The following is a 16,077-nucleotide window of genomic DNA, read 5'->3' as shown; positions in this document are numbered from 1 at the left end:
CTGGGCCTCTAGCTCCCCTGTGTGGAGGGGCGGCTAGGGCCCTCCCCCAGAGAGGCCGAGGCTGGGGCGGATAGGGGAGTGGGCCCAGCGTGGGAGCAGCTTGGACAGCGTGGGGGCTGGGGGTACGGAGTCGCCCCCTCCTCTTGCCAGCCCTCCTCTCCACACGTGGACAATCAGGGGAAGAGGGTGTAGTGGGGGCCCTTGGCTCCCATTCCAGCCGGGTTCTGAGGCCCCCTGGTGGGGCAGAGCCACTCCCATGAGCCCAGGCACCACCCCCCCAGCCCCGACCCCCACCAGACCTGGTGCCTTGACGCCCCCTCCCCAGCCGGGATGATAACAGAGAAGGGTCATGGTTGCCTCTCCTCCCTTCCTTGGGCTCCTAAATTCATTTGCTCCTAAATCTCAATTCTTTCTCTCTGGGTTTTCTCCTTCTGTTGGGTTCCCCCTGCCTTCTCCTAATGTCTCCGCCTCTCTCTCAGTGTCTTTCTCATTCCAATTTTTGTCCATTCGGGCCTCCCCCACCCCTCCCCGCTCCCTCCCTCCCTTGGTCCCCTTTTCGATATGCCAAACCAATTTTGGGTCGAGTGCATTTAACGAGAACAAAACAAAAAGGCTCATAACAACAAGAACGTTTCAGAAAAAAACAAAAACTTTAAAAAAAATTGTTGAGTCAAAAAGTCAAACAATAAAGAAATTAAGATTTCTTGGAAGGACGAGCGTGGTGTGGCTCACTGGTGGTGGGACGCTGGGCTGGGGAGACCTGCAGGGGGCAGCCCAGAGCGGCCTGAACCCCAGCTCTGGGGACCCTGTGCACTTGGCGGGCAGTTTCTCTGGAATCCTTGCAAACGCTCCGGGGTGCACCCCCGGTGCCTCCGCCTGAGCCGTGGTGGGCCCCCTCAACACGGAAAGCAGACTGCTCCTGAGAGCCGTCTGCCCCTCTGTTCAACCCCACAGCGGCCTCCTCGGCCGCGCAGAGCCAAGGCCAAGGTGAGCACGGGGGCCGGCACAGCCCTGCAGCGACCTCCCGCCACTCCAGCCTCACACACGGACACACGGACACACGGGTGCCCTCCTGGGAGCCGCACCAGCCCTACACAGCCTTTCTCTCTGTTGGCACATCGGGAAGCTGGACCGGAAGCAGGTGCTCCGATATGGCATGCAGGCTGTCTCGAGCAGCGGCCACAGCACCTCCACCCATGGCCCCCAACCCACATGTGGTACTGGGGCTGAGGCCCAACTGAAGCAGCCTGGGGGGACCGGGGCTGTGGCAGAGCTGGTAAAGCCGCCACCTGCAGTGCGGGCATCTCATATGGGTGCCGGTTCAAGCCCGGCTGCTCCACTTCCGATCCAGCTCTCTGCTATGACCTGGGAAAGCAGTGGAAGATGACCCAAGTGCTTGGGCCCCTACACCTGCGTGGGAGACCCGGAGGAAGCTCCTGGCTCCTGGCTTCAGATCAGTGCAGCTCCGGCCATTGCAGCCATTTGGGGAGTGAACCAGCAGAAGGAAGACCTCTCTCTCTCTCTGCTTCTCTGTAATTCTGCCTTTAAAAATGAGTAAATAAGAAAAAAAAAAAAAAAAGAAAGAAAGAAAGAAAGAAAGAAGCCTGTGGGCCTGCCCAGGGGAGAGACGGCACAGCACGGCCAGTTCTGCCTTGGTGCCCTCGCTCTCGCCACACACACTGGGTGCCGCCGCTGTGCACTTGCACGTGGGCAGGAAGCCACACGCTCAGGCTGGGCGTCGTCTCCTCTCCTAACCCTCCGAGGCCAAGGGTCACCATCGCCACTGCAGCCAGGATGGCTAAGGGGCTTCCTCTGATGGGAACACTGGCCGGCGCGCCATGCCCTTCCAACACCCTGCGTGCACTCCACCGAGTGCACATGGCTGCACTGAGGCCTCTCCCATGCGCAGCTGCCCTCTGGAGGCTGGCAGCGTGTTCCCAGGATGGAGCAAATCCTCACCACGGCCGGCCGGGCTTTTCCACCCACCCTGCCCAGCTGTCTTGCACCACCCTTGGCCTCTGCCCCCCCGGGGTCGCAGCCCTCACTTGGAGCCAAGCAGTGCTCTCCTGGGCACAGGCCCCGGGGACCTGAGTGTGAAGGTGGGCACTCTGCAGCAAGGGAGCGCTCCTGGGGGTGGCAACAGAGTAGCAAGCCCGAGCCCTGAGCACTGGGGAGGGCTGGGTGAATTGCACAGGTCCCCTCAGACAGAACCCACGCAGCCACCAGAACCGACGGCGAGGAGCGCCGGCCACTGTGGTCACCTGGGGAGTGAACCAGTGCATGGAAGACCTCTCTCTCTGTCAGTCACTCTGCCTCTCAAATAAATAAAATCTTAAAAAAAATAAACTGAGAAATTCAAAAGTGTTATTAACAAATTAAAAGTAACTAATAAATCCATTGTATTAACAAGTTCCTTGTGAAAAATAACTATTAGTTTTAAAATTAGTTAGAAGAATGGCATTTCCCTTTCTTCTTTTTTTCATATTTGTGAAGCTCCTTACTGGACGGCTGAATGGAAGCAGCTGGACTCCCACGGACCACAAAGGGACACAAAGTGCCGGCCGCTGGCCTTGAAGTGGGCAGCTCCCACTTTCACTCTGGGCAGATCTCTGCAAAGATCCTCAGAGGAACAACCTGGGTCATTTTTTAAAATATTTCATGTATTTATTTATTTATTTGAAAGGCAGAGTCACAGAGAGAGAGACAGAGACAGAGAGAGGGAGAGCTCTTCCATCCTCTGGTTCACTCCCCAAGGGGCTGCAAGGACCAGGGCTGGGCCAAGTCAAAGCCAGGAGCCAGGAGCTCCATCCGGGTCTCCCACGTGCGTGCAGGGGCCCAAGGACTTGAGCCATCCTCTACTGCTTTCCCAGGCCACAACAGAGAGCTGGATCAGAAGTGGAGCAGCTGGGACTCCAGCCAGCGCCCATATGGGATGCCAGCGCTGCAGGCAGTGGCTTTACCTGCTACGCCACAGCGCCCCCTGGTCCGTCATTCTTAAAAGTGCCAGTCCTGGGGCCTGGCACTGTGGGGCCTGGGTTAGCGCTGCTGCCTGCAACACCAGCATCCCGTATCGGAGCACGGGCTGCTCGGGCTCCCTGCTAATGCACCTGGGGGAGCAGTGGAAGATGGCTCCCACCACCGCCATGGGAGACACGGAGGGGACTCCAGGCTCCTGGCTCCTGCCTGGCCCAGCCCTGCCACTGCAGCCATCTGGGCAGTGAGCTGGAGGACGTAAGATCTCTGTGTAACTGCCTTTCAAATAAATAAACTTAAAAAAAAAAAAAAAAAAAAAAAAACACCCGCCAGTCTCACTTCTGCTTAAACAAGGGTCCAAGTGCTTTACCCTGTGCTGGGCGCGAGTTCTGTGGGAACCGCCTTGTCTGGCCGCCCTGAAAACCAAAACCAGCATGCTCACGGCACGGGGCTTTAACCTAAGCAATGCCTTCTGCTGCTTCTTCAAGGGCATTGCTACACAGGATTTGCACGGCGGGGTGGCAGGTCCCCGGGAGGTTCTTGGGGGACTCTCCGGGGAGCACACTTTAAGAACCGCTGGATTATCGAGAGATGGAACTGGGACGAGGGGTCATTCATGCGGAGAAAATAAATTACAGCCTTATCTCACTTCATGAGGAAAAAGAAATTCCAGGTAGGTTTTTCTTTCTTTCTTTCTTTCTTTTTTTTTTTTTTTTAAGCTAAATCTGAAAAGTAAAACTTCCAGAAGAAAGCACAGTGAGAAGTCTTATTCACCTCGGGGTAGGATTTCCAAAGCGAGACACAACAACCCACAGTCTAGAAACAGACTGGCAGCTCCACAGTTCCGGTGATGTTTTAGTTTATTTGAAGGGGGGAAGAAGGGAGAGAGGGAGAGGGGGAGGAGGGAGGGAGAGAGAGAGAGAATGAGAGAGAGAGAGAGTTTTCCATCTGTTGGTTCACTCCCCAAATGGCCGCTGTGGCTGGCGCTACGCCGATCCGAAGCCAGGAGCCAGGTGCTTCCTCCTGGTCTCCCATGCGGGTGCCCGGCCCAAGGGCTTGGGCCATCCTCCACTGCACTCCCGGGCCACAGCAGAGAGCTGGACTGGAAGAGGGGCAACCGGGACTAGAACTGGCGCCCATATGAGATGCCGGCGCTGCAGGCGGCAGCTTTCCCCACTAGGCCACAGTACTGGCCCCCACCACGATACTGAAATAATTTTTTTAAAAACTCTGAACATTGGGGCTGGCGCCGTGGCTCACTTGGTTACTCCTCCGCCTGCAGGAGGAGCCAGGAGGAAGCACCTGGCTCCTGGCTTCGAATCGGTGTAGTTCTGGCCATAGCAGCCATTTGGGGGGTGAACCAACGGAAGGAAAACTTTTCTCTCTGTCTCTCTCTCTCTCTAACTCTGCCTGTCAAATAAATTAAAAATAAAAATAAATTTAAAAAAATAAAAAATATTGTATTTATTTGAAAGTGAGAGAATTTTCCATCCTCTGGTTCACTCCCCAGATGGCCGCAACAGCTGGGACTGGGCCACGCTGAAGCCAAGAGCTTCTTCCAGGTCTCCCACCTGGTTGTCAGGGGCCGAGGCACGTGGGCCATTTTCCGCTGCTTTTTCCCAGGCCATTAGCAGGGAGCTGGATGGCAGGTGGAGCAGCGGCTTGGCCCGCTACACCCTAACAGGAGCTGCCCATGAAATCGATACATTGATAGCAGGTGATCATTTTGTATGGCCTGCAGATGATGTTATAAACGTGGAGCAGGCCCTGGGAGGAAGAAGAGGTTCCCCAAGGTTCCCCACCCTCTGCACGCGAGCACAAGACGCACCAGACAGTGTAGGACGCAGCTGTGCCTGGAACCGCACACGACCAAAACCGCAGGTGTCCCAGAGGAGTGAGCGGGCGAGCGAGCCCTGTCCACAGACCTCTCTGCCTGCTCTCCCGAAGCCCCCCACCCCCACCCCATCCCTGCACGCTCGACTGGAGAACCAGATGGCTCCTTCCGCTTCGTCTCCTCTCGTCCTGATCCGGACAGCCGCACGTGCCTAGCTCGGGGCTGCAGGACGGGAATGAGTGCAGAGCCACGTTCACAGGGACAAGGCCGCGGCACAGCGGGGGCTGGCATCCCAGCCGGGCGCCGGGCCAGTCCCCCCGCCTCCACTTCCGATCCAGCTCCCCGTGAACGTGCCTGGGAAAGCAGTGGAGGACGGCCCAGGCATTCCACACAGACCACAGAGCTCGCACAAAGCCTTCAGGGGACGGGAAGACACCATCCGAGGGCCAGCCTTGCAAACAGGCCCGTCTAGGGTCGGCGGTGTCAGGCCTGGGCGGCCAACATTTCTGTGAAATTGTAGAACACAACACACAATCCTGAGTGGTTTTTTTTTCTTTAATATTTATTTATTTGGAAGTCAGAGTTACACAGGGAGAGGAGAGGCAGAGAGAGAGACAGAGAGAGAGAGAGAGTCTTCCATCCGCTGGTTCACTCCCCAGCTGCCCACAACGGTCGGAAGCTGTGCTGATCCGAAGCCAGGAGCTTCCTCTGAGTCTCCCACGTGCGTGCAGCAGGGGACCAAGCACTTGGGCCATCCTCTACTGCACTCCCAGGCCACAGCTGAGGGCTGGATTGGAAGTGGAGCAGCCGGGACTCGAACCAGCGCCCATATGGGATGCGGGCCCTGCAGGCGCCAGCCCCAGAGGGCTACTTTTCAGAGCGAGCACAAGGCCCTGCAGCAGGAGGGAGGCTGGGGGGGGGGGCGGGGGCAGGGGCAGGGCGGGAGGGTGACAGGCGCAGACGGAGGCCACAGCAGAGCTCTCGGGTTCCCCGCTAAGCAGGATAAGCCTCTGCCGGCCTGGCGCTGGGACCCGGGGTTCAGCGACAATCACGCAGCCAGCTCCGTGGAGAACCCCTTTTCCTCCCTAGCATCGCAGACGGGGTCCCCGATACGGCTTTCCCCGGGGTCGGGAACGGACGGCGCTGGGGCTTAAAAAAAAAATCCCAAAGTTCACCAAGTTGAGAATAAATAAATGTTCCGTTAAACGCCTAGAACACACGTCGTGCTAATAACTCTGCTCGGGGTGGAGTTTCGGATGCATCATCATGTATTGGGAAATTCGATCGTCTCGGCCCCGGCCCCGCAGCCGGCCGGTCCCTGACTGGCCGGGAGCGGGACCCGAACCGCGGACCCCCAGGCTGCGCACGGCCTCAGCAGCCAGAAGCCCCCGGCCCGAAACGCCCACATGCACGCACGCGCCGACGCCCCCGCCGCGCCTCCACCGCGCCGGCCCCCGACTTCCGCTCCTCTCCCGCGAATCCTCAGACACGCCTTCCTCTGCTCCCGCCCCCACAAGCCACCTCAGCCAATTAGATCTCCAAAAACCTGCTTTATCCCCGCCCCACTCCCGCCTGCCAATCACGGCGGCCGCAAGTACCCGCCCTTCCCGCGCTCTTAAGCGAGCGCCGCGCGCCACCGCTCGGCCGTTGGCGGTGCTGCTCCCTCAAGGATGCGACTCTCGGAAAAGCTGCGAGAAGAGGCGGGCCACGCCTGTGCGGGAACCCTCAGGATTGGCCGAGAGCCGGGGTTTGACTCCGCCCACCCCCGCCCCCGCCCCCGCATCCGAGTCGGAGTCGCTGGGGATTGGTTCTCCGCGGCCACCCCGCGAGAAGCCCACAGCTGGTCCTGCCTCCCTCGCGCGCCTGCGGAGAGGGCGCTCCGCGGATTGGTTCGAGGAGTCCGGGCGCGCGCCAGCGGCGCTCGCGGATTGGTTGACGGGGCGCTCTCGCCGCCGCGGAGCGTTTGCGGTGATTGGCTAGAGGGTGGAGCCGGCGATTTGAAGGCGGCGCGCGGACGCGGTGCGCGTTGCAGTCCGCGGCGAGAGGAGGCGGGAGCGGCCGCCGGCGACTCTGCCCCTCTGCCCGCTGCCCCGATCCCGGCTCCCGGCGGGACGATGGCCAAGGTGTCCGTGCTGAACGTGGCGGTGCTGGAGAACCCGAGCCCTTTCCACAGCCCCTTCCGGTTCGAGATCAGCTTCGAGTGCAGTGAGGCCCTGGCGGACGGTGAGGCTGGACCCGTGCGGAGACCCCCACCGCAGCCCCGGGCCGACCCTCACCCCGACCTCCGAGGAGGCTGGACCCGTGCGGAGACCCCCCCACCGCAGCCCCGGGCCGACCCTCACCCCGACCTCCGAGGAGGCTGGACCCGTGCGGAGACCCCCCCACCGCAGCCCCGGGCCGACCCTCACCCCGACCTCCGAGGAGGCTGGACCCGTGCGGAGACCCCCACCGCAGCCCCGGGCCGACCCTCACCCCGACCTCCGAGGAGGCTGGACCCGTGCGGAGACCCCCACCGCAGCCCCGGGCCGACCCTCACCCCGACCTTCGAGGAGGCTGGACCCGTGCGGAGACCCCCACCGCAGCCCCGGGCCGACCCTCACCCCGACCTCCGAGGAGGCTGGACCCGTGCGGAGACCCCCACCGCAGCCCCGGGCCGACCCTCACCCCGACCTCCCCGTGGAGAGCCGCCCCGGGGCCCCCTCCCTTCTGTCCGTGCAGCCCCCCCCACCCCATCGCCCCCTCCCAGCCCCAGGACCCCCCCCCCCGCAATGGCGCTCCTCCCAGGCACCGCTTCCTAATGATAGAGGCGCTTCCAGGCGGAGACCCCCACGCCCCCTGCCTCCACCCCACCCCTGCCGCCCTCCTCGCCCCCATGCCCTGCCCAGAGTTTAAATGACTGCGTCCGGCGTCATTGCGAACCCCAGGGTGGCGGTGGGGGGCGTCCCGGCTCCCGAGGTTTCCCCGTCGTGGGCCTGGGTGGGCGCGGCCGGGGCCGGCTTCCCGTGGCGGGGAGGTGGTCGTGGCGCAGGGGAGGACACAGCAGCCACCCAGAGCCCCGGGCCCTGCGCAGGCCGGGGCCAGCCGGGGCCAAGGCCTGCGTCCACCCAGCGCTCAGCTCCGGGGCGGAGCCGGGGAGGCCCCTGGGTGGCAGGGGGGTGGCCCGCCGGTCAGCCTCCGCCTGTGGCTGACTGTGGAGTAAGCCGGCTAGAGGCTTTCTGGGACAGGGCGGAAATGAAGTGTAAGCTGGGGGGGGAGGGAGGGGCGCTGAGACTCGCTTTAAAGGCCGGCAGGAGAGGCGAGGGGGCCCCTCGGTTGAATTCCCAGGTGGCGCGGGTCAGCCTGCTTTAAAAGCGGGCGCGTGGTCATTATCTGGGACGTGGGTGCCCGCGACGCCCTGGCCCCGCGGCCGGGAGCCAAGCCCCCACCTTGACCCCCTGCCCCACCCCGGGCGGTGACATCTGGGGACAGGAGCCTGGGCAACCCCTGGGGGAGGCTCTGAGTTCCTTCTTCCTCTCCCAGCCCCCAGTTGGGGGCCCCCTGACTCCCAGGGGCCGCACGGAGTACTCAGGGGTGCGTGTGCGTGCGTGGAGGGGGCTCTGCCCCTCAGGGAGCAGGTTGAAGAAGCCGCAAAGGCAGGCGCCCCGGCGAGGCCAAGGCCGCGGGCAATACGGCTAAGAGGCTGCGGCTCCGGACGGCCTGGTCACCGGATCACAGCGCCGGTTCGGTTAGGGTCCTGGACGCCCAGCTTCCGACCCAGCTTCCTGCTGCTGCCCGCTGCTGTGCGCAGGTCTTGGTTAGGGCTCCGGCCCCTGCCGCCCACGCGGAAGACCCATGGGGAGTTCCGGGCGCCTGGCCCTGGCCTGGCCGGCCTCCAGCTGTTGGCATTTGGGGAGTGGACCAGCGAGTGGAAGATCTTGCTCTTTCTGCTCCCCCACCATCGCCCGCCTTTGTCTCTCTCCTTTGCCACTCCCAGATAAATACAAACGGGAAACAGGTTCTGCAACGACAATACTTTCTTGTTTAAAGATTTGTTTTATTACTTATTTGAAAAGTAGAGTTACAGAGAGAGAGAGAGAGAGAGAGAGAGAGAGAGGTCTTCTATCCGTTGGTTCACTCCCCAGTTGGCCACAACGGCCAGAGCTGTGTCGATCCGAAGCCAGGAGCCAGGAGCTCCATCCGGGTCTCCCATGCAGGTGCCAGGGCCCAAGTGCTTGGGCCATCTTCCACTGCTTTCCCAGGTCATAGCAGAGAGCTGGATCGGAAGTGGAGTAGCAGAGCCTCGAACTTGCGCCCATATGGGATGCTGGCACTGCAGACTGGGGCTTTAACCCCCTGCGCCACAGCGCCGGCCAACACTTTCTTAATGTGTGTTTAATCGTAGCATTGGCTTTGCGTTTGTTGTCATACGGAGTAGAGGTGTATCTTGTGCGGGGTTCAGCCTGTAAAATTGGGGATCGGGACAAAATGTAATTGACCTACCTTTAATCGTGTTCAGAAGTTAGATACACTGCGTGTATACAGTTATGTCCTGTATTTGTTAGGTATTTTTTTTAAAAAAGTTATTTTATTTGAAAGGCAGAGCTACAGAGAGATCTTCCATCTGCTGGTTCACTCCCCAGGTGACCACAACGGCGAAGGTTGGGCCAGGCCAAAGCCAGGAGCTCCATCTGGGTCTCCCACGTGGGTGCAGGAGCCCCAAGCCCTTGGGCCATCCTCTGCTGCTATCCCAGGTGCACTAACAGGGAGCTGGATCGGAAATGGAGCAGCGGGGACTGGAACCAGTGCCCCTGTGGGATGCCAGTGGTGCAGGCAGTGCCTCAACCTGCTAGGCCACAGCACTGGCCCTTACGTGTTTTTATGTATTTTTTTAATGGTTAATTTCTTCTACCTGAAAGGAACAGAGGCAGAGAGAAGGGAGTTCTTCCATCAGCATTTATTCAAAAGACAGAGTTACAGAGAGAAGAGAGAGAGAGAGAGAGTGAGGTCTTCCATCCACTGGTTCACTCCCCAGTTGGCTGCAACGGCTGTAGCTGCGCTGATCTGAAACCAGGAGCCAGGAGCTCCATCCGGGTCTCCCACACAGGTGCAGGGGCCCAAGGACTTGGGCCGTCTTCCTCTGCTTTCCCAGGCCACAGCAGAGAGCTGGATGGAAGTGGAGCAGCCAGGACTCAAACTGGCGCCCATGTGGGATGCCAGCATTGCAGGCAGTGGCTGTACCCGCTACACTGCACCACAGCGCCGGCCCTGAATTGGTGATTGATATCCCATATCCAGTGCTGGTTTATTTTGTTTTGAGCGGGAGATGGAGAGATGTCCCATCTGTGGGTTCACTCCCCAAATGGCTGCAACAGCTGGGACTGGGCGCTGCATCCAGGTCACCCGCGTGGGGGTAGGGACCCCATCACTGGAGCCATCACTGCTGTCTCCCAGGGCGCATATAGGCAGGGAGTGGGGTCAGGAGCAGAGCCAGGCCTCTAAGCCAGGCTCTGTACCAGGTCCCCCCACCCTCCATATCTGATCCCAGAGGTTTGCACACCGTTGCCTTCTGTATCTGTTAGACCCCCCAAGGACATCCAAATCCTCAGTCCCTTTTATAAATTGGCATAGGAGTGGGTGGGCTTCACAGTGCCAGGCTGACTCCTGGCTCCTCTGCTTCCATTCCAGTGTGCCTGGGAGGCAGCACTTGGGCCCCTGGCACCTACCTGTGAGCCCCAGTGGGGTCCTCGCCCCCTGGCTGCAGTCCCAGCCCTGGCTGTTGAAGCATCCATGGAGTGAACCAGCAGGTGGAAGATGTCCACCCCCACCCCCCACCTTCGATCTGCTTTCCAGATAAGGAAGGCGTGGTATTTGCACGTAGCCTGTGCATGGTCTTCAGATCTCTCCTTGGTTCCTTGAAGTCCCTAACACAGTGAAAACACTGTGCAAGCAGGTGTATTGTATAGCGAACAATGACGTGGGGTTTTTGCCCTCGCATGTTTTTCCCCACAGCTTGTGAGACGCATACATACGGCTGGCCAGCCGTGCCCAACCCAGAATCACAGGCGTGCGCCCCTGCTGAAGGTACTTGAGCAAGCTGTCAGCTCAACTCGTGGGCCCTTGGCTCCAGCATCTTCTGTCTTCCCCAGTGGTTTCATCTGCTCCTCAACTTTTTTTTTTTTTCTCTCTCTCTTTCTTTTTTCTTTTTCTTTTTTTTTAATTTTTTTGACAGGCAGAGTTAGACAGAGAGAGAGAGAGACAGAGAGAAAGGTCTTCCTTCTGTTGGTTCACCCTCCAAGTGGCCACTACGGCTGGCGCTGCGCCGATCCGAAGCCAGGAGCCAGGTGCTTCCTCCTGGTCTCCCATGCAGGTGCAGGACCCAAGCACTTGGGCCATCCTCCACTGCCCTCCCGGGCCACAGCAGAGAGCTGGACTGGAAGAGGAGCCACTGGGACAAAACTGGCACCCCAACCGGGACTAGAACCCGGAGTGCTGGCGCCACAGGCGGAGGATTAGCCTAGTGAGCCGCGGCGCCAGCCCTCTCTCTCTCTTTTTCTAAGATTTATTTCTTTATTTGAAAGGCAGAGTTAGAGTGAGTGAGCCACTGGGTCACTCCCCTGATGATGCAACGGCAGGAACTGGACCCGAAGGAAGCCAGGAGCCTGGAGCTCCACCCAGGTCTCCCACGTGGGTGGCAGGTGACATCCATGGGACAGCGTTTCAGACCCCCCTGCACCTTGCACCTTAATCAAACGCATGCTTGGTGACTCCGCTGGTTGTGAGAGAGCGCCCAGAACGAGATGTTCCAATGGCGAGCCATTCTAGAAAGCGGGAGTAGGGGCTGCTATCCAGTGCGGCACTTACAATGGCCCCATGGGCCGCCTGCTTCCCGTCCAGTTTGAGGCCCGGTTCCAGCTTCCTGGGTGATGGCGGAGGGACTGGCAGTGGGTGTTGCCCAGGAAGGGCCCCAGGCTCAGCGTGTGTGTCCGAGGCTGGACACTCTGGTGTGACGGCCGGACCAAGGGCCCAGGCAGCTTCCAAGCGAGTTGACTTCCTGTGAAAATCACAGCTTGTGACACCCCCCCCCCCCCAGCTGTCCGGGGCTTGCAGGCGTTGTGTAATTTCAAAGAAGCTAAAATAAGTCCGCGGTCTCCTGCCAAGCTGCCCTGTACCAGCGTGACCTTGCCCCTGGTACACTTGGCCCTCCTGCAACAGGCAGTGGTCACCAGGAGCTTCCTGTGACGGATGGGCAGGGCCTCCTTCGCTCGTGTGCCTTTAAAGGGGGGAGGGGGGAGGGGACTGGGGACAGTGCCCCTTCTCAGCCCTGGCTGCGATGCCAAGTGTGCATGCTGAGCCCCTGGCCTGGGCGAGCTGGGAACCACCCGGCTCCCACCTCACGCTGCCTGGCTCTCTCCCGGGTGGATCAGAATCTGCCACCCTGCGCCAGTTGTCGAGGGAATCTCCTCCCGTTCCATGGCACGGGGCCGTGTGTGTGAAAGAGGATGCTGCTCTGAGCCCGGCACCCAGTGGGCAGGGCCCCGAGATGACCCAAGCGCCTGCCGCTCCCTCCCTGGCCCTGCTGGGGCACGTGGTTCTTAATTCAGCCTCTGCCATGCGGGTCAGTGCCACACCGGCTCCCAGGGGCCCATGGTGTCTCCTGCAGTCCAAAGGCAAGGATGCTGGGCAGAGCTAGGCCTGCAGGGGCCACGTCCCCAGCACTGGGGCCTGCGCACTGCCTGTCCCCTGTGGCCCGGGTGCACCCGATCGCAGACTCTTCTGGCGTGTGGCAGCCATGTCCAAACCCTAATGATAAGGCTCTTTCCGGTGCCTGGCGGCCAAGCGGCCCCGATTCATTAACCTGCCGCCCCCCCCCATGCCCCCGCCCCATGTCCTTGCAGACCTGGAGTGGAAGATCATTTACGTGGGCTCTGCTGAGAGCGAGGAGTTCGATCAGATCTTAGACTCGGTGCTGGTGGGCCCCGTGCCCGCAGGGAGGCACATGTTTGTCTTCCAGGTAAGAAACATGACACCGAAGCCCCTGACTCCCCTGTGCAGCCTCCCGGACCCCCAAAACCCAAGGCCAGCCAGGCCGGCAGAAGTTCAGGTTCTGATCCTCGCCCAGCCCTAGGAGGCCTTCGGCCCCCGTCCCCCCACAACCCTCAGTTTTTGGAGACGCATGCACAGTTTGTTCACAGCACAGGTTCCCCGTGAGCTGGGGGGAGCTCCCTTGCACACTCGCAGGCTGCACGGTGGCCCCTACACGTGCGCGCCCTCGGGGAGCCCCATGTGGCTGCAGACCAGCAGGTTCACACTCGCTCCCTGGGTCGGAGCCCTGGAGCCAGCGGTAGCTGTAGGAGTTGGCCCGAGGGAGGCCGATCCCATACGTGTTTGCTCCTGAAGGCCTCTGGTGCCCTCGGGCAATTGAAAACAGTGAACCCACCCGCGGACACAGAGCTTGGAGCACATGGCCTGGGTAGACACGAGTGCCCAGGGCTGGGAGGCAACGGCTAGGGCTCAGGGGCTTGCGTGCAGCCGCCTACCTGGGAGACCCGGATGGAGCTGCCAACCAGCAGTTGGGACCTCTCTCTGTCCCTCAACAGCTTTTTCCTAATTTTCATTCGTTTATTTCTGTATTTATTTTTGCTCTTTTACAAAATGTAGATTTCTAGACTTGGCAGGTGGGTCAGAACGCCAAAGCTTGAGCTTCTCCACTAGCTCCCCTCCAGCCCTGCTGTCACGGCACATCTGGGCCCTTCACCCACCCACAGCAGCAGATCCACCCACGAGCCAGGGCCAGGTGCTCCGCGCTCCCCTGTCAGCGCCTGATGCTCAGTGGTGTTTGATCAGGGGGGCCTCACGCCACTCCCAGCATCCCGGCTCTGGCCGGCTCTCCCAGGATGACTTCCGGTGCCTCCTGCCTGAGCCCTTCCTGGCCCAGTGGTTGGCAGGCAGGGAGGGCAGAAGCCCAGGACGTGTCTCCCCTACCCCCCCCAGGCCGACGCCCCCAACCCATCCCTCATCCCGGAGAGCGATGCTGTGGGCGTGACCGTGGTCCTCATCACCTGCACCTACCACAGACAGGAGTTCATCCGCGTGGGCTACTACGTCAACAACGAGTACCCCAGCCCCGAGCTGCGGGAGAACCCGCCCCTGAAGCCAGACTTCTCCCAGGTACGGCTGCCCCTCTGCCTCCTGCGGCAGGCGGGGCAGGCCCTGCCCTGTGGGACTGTAGCAAGGTTTCCCCAGCACGTTCGGTTCTGGTGGCCTGGTACAGGAAAGGCGTGGTGAGCCGGCCCCAGGGCAAGGGCTGGCTGCGGCAGTTAAGACCCCACTCGAGGGCCCTGCATCAAATGCTGCAGCCGCTGGGAAGTAGTGACAATGGCCCCTGCCATCTCCGTGGGAGCCCCAGGTTGAGCTCCTGACCCCCCAGGCCCAGGCTATCGTGGACCTTTGGGGAGGGAACCTGCGGAGCGCTGTGGCTCTCGCACGTCCTTGGTGGCCATCGCACAAGGGGGGGTGACAGGGACGAGGGCTGACGGTGCCTCTTCCCGCCGCAGCTCCAGCGGAACATCCTCACTTCCAACCCCCGGGTCACCCGCTTCCACATCAACTGGGACAGCCACACGGACAGACTGGAGGCCGTGGAGAGCCAGGACCCTGCCCTGGGCTGCGGCCTCCCCTTCAGCTGCACCCCTGTGAAGGGCATGGGGCTCCCGGGCTGCATCCCCGCCCTGCTTCCAGAGAACTCCATGGACTGCATCTAAGTGGGGGAGCCCGGCGCTGGCCGGCCCCGCCTGGGACCTGGCACCGTGGATCAGCTCGCTCTGCAGGCCCCGGAGCAGCAGCAGGGACTTCAGCCTGCACGCGCCTGCTCTCACCTGCTCGCGCCATGCCTGCCCAAGGCCGCCACCCCGGCCTCCTGCTGTCCCTTGTCCCCTGTTGTCTCCTGGGTGCTGCAGGGCAGGAGATGGCGGCCCTGAACAGTCTGACTCGGCGCCCAGCCACACGAGGGCCCTTCCGCCCCAGGCTGCCTGCACCCAGCTCTCAGGCCACAGGGACTTGGGGCCAAAGGAGCACTGGAGACCCCAGAGAGCGCCCCTCCCCCATCTGCTGCTGTGTCTGCTGCCGTGTGTATTTAAGGGGGTTTATATTAAAGATGTTCGGTTGGTTTGCAAATAAAAAGCACTTGGTGGAGACTTCACCCCCTCCTCTTGTCCTCACCGGCCTTGTGTCCCTGCGGGGCTGCAGGTGCCTGATGCCGAGAGACAGAGAGAGGTTTCAGGGCGCCAGTCAGCCCCCGAGCTGGTCCGCAGGGAGAACTCAGTATGATCCCGGCGCACACACAGCAACACTCGAGAAACTGTCCTCAGCCTTACTGGATGACCCCACAGCCAGAGAGGGGGTGGCTCTAGCGGCCGGCCACATCCCCATGGGTCGCAGGAGAGCGAGGACCTGGCCACGCGGAGCAGCAGGTGGGCGCGTAGCCCTTCCCGGCCGGGGTCTTCCTCTGTCCACCCTCGTCCAGGACAGTCTAGCCACTCTGATGCTGGTGTGGATCGCCACCGCTAGCAGCAAGAAGCAGAGCAGTGGGGGCTTCCGGGGGGCACTGCGGAACACACCCTCCTGCCCAGCCCCAGATGTCAGCAGCCGGGGCGGGGGCGCCGCTCCTTGGTCCTCAGGCCGGAAGGTCGCTGCTCCGCTCCTGGCGGGCAAGGTGCCTGCTCCCCGCACAGACAGGACAGTCAGCGGCGGTGCCCCCAGACTCCGCGTCCGAACCAGGGGCGTGATCGTGGGACCTACGAGGCGAGGGGCGCGCTGCGAAGCAGTGCCAGTGCCAGCTCCTCACCACTGGTGCCAGCCCACGGCCGGGACCCTGCAAAGGGGCAGCCCCCCCTGCTCCCGGGGCCCAGCATCCGCGGGAAACCCAAGCAGAGCCCCGGTCCCCAAGCCGGGGACCCCAAGCCGACCGGTTCCCTGCCGCCCCAAACGCCAGGCCTTATGAATGACGATGGCCCGGCGACTCGGCGACCTCTGACCCCGCGGCGCTGGCCGCGCCCCTCCCCCCGCTGGCAGGTGGACAGCGGCTGCGCCGGGAGGGCCGTGGCGTCCACCTCGGCTGGCCGGCGGCCGCTGCCGCACTGGGCGGGGGCGGGGGACTGCGGCGCGCGGGGCCGGGCGGGCGCCCGCCGGGGCCGCCTCCAGGGCCTCGGAGCGCGGCGCGGCCGCCCGCCAGCCTCCGCCGCCCCGCCCGGCCCGGGCCGGCCGCAGACTGCCCCTCCGCCCCGCCCTCTCAC

At 61.8% G+C, this 16,077-nt stretch overlaps 1 protein-coding gene across 1 annotated transcript; it reads left to right on the top strand.

The window, feature by feature from the left end:
* Positions 1 to 6,825: 6,825 nt before the first annotated feature.
* Positions 6,826 to 14,982, top strand: ASF1B (anti-silencing function 1B histone chaperone). The gene is made up of 4 exons (XM_062179031.1): positions 6,826 to 7,030; positions 12,682 to 12,797; positions 13,778 to 13,954; positions 14,341 to 14,982. Exons 1-4 carry the CDS (start codon positions 6,922 to 6,924, stop codon positions 14,545 to 14,547), a joined length of 609 nt encoding a protein of 202 aa, XP_062035015.1. The 5' UTR covers positions 6,826 to 6,921; the 3' UTR covers positions 14,548 to 14,982.
* Positions 14,983 to 16,077: the final 1,095 nt, after the last annotated feature.

The sequence above is a fragment of the Lepus europaeus genome, chromosome 20, assembly GCF_033115175.1.
Source record: "Lepus europaeus isolate LE1 chromosome 20, mLepTim1.pri, whole genome shotgun sequence".
NCBI classification, from domain to species: domain Eukaryota; kingdom Metazoa; phylum Chordata; class Mammalia; order Lagomorpha; family Leporidae; genus Lepus; species Lepus europaeus.
This window is presented reverse-complemented; position numbering and strand designations above follow the sequence as displayed.

What these genes read in the sequence shown, in the direction of transcription:
- ASF1B (XM_062179031.1), top strand. Translation starts at nt 6,922, where the DNA reads ATGGCCAAGGTGTCCGTGCTGAACGTGGCGGTGCTGGAGAACCCGAGC. An exon ending in GGCACATGTTTGTCTTCCAG is followed by an intron (nt 12,798 to 13,777) that starts GTAAGAAACATG and finishes TACCCCCCCCAG; the next exon opens with GCCGACGCCCCCAACCCATC. An exon ending in TGAAGCCAGACTTCTCCCAG is followed by an intron (nt 13,955 to 14,340) that starts GTACGGCTGCCC and finishes TTCCCGCCGCAG; the next exon opens with CTCCAGCGGAACATCCTCAC.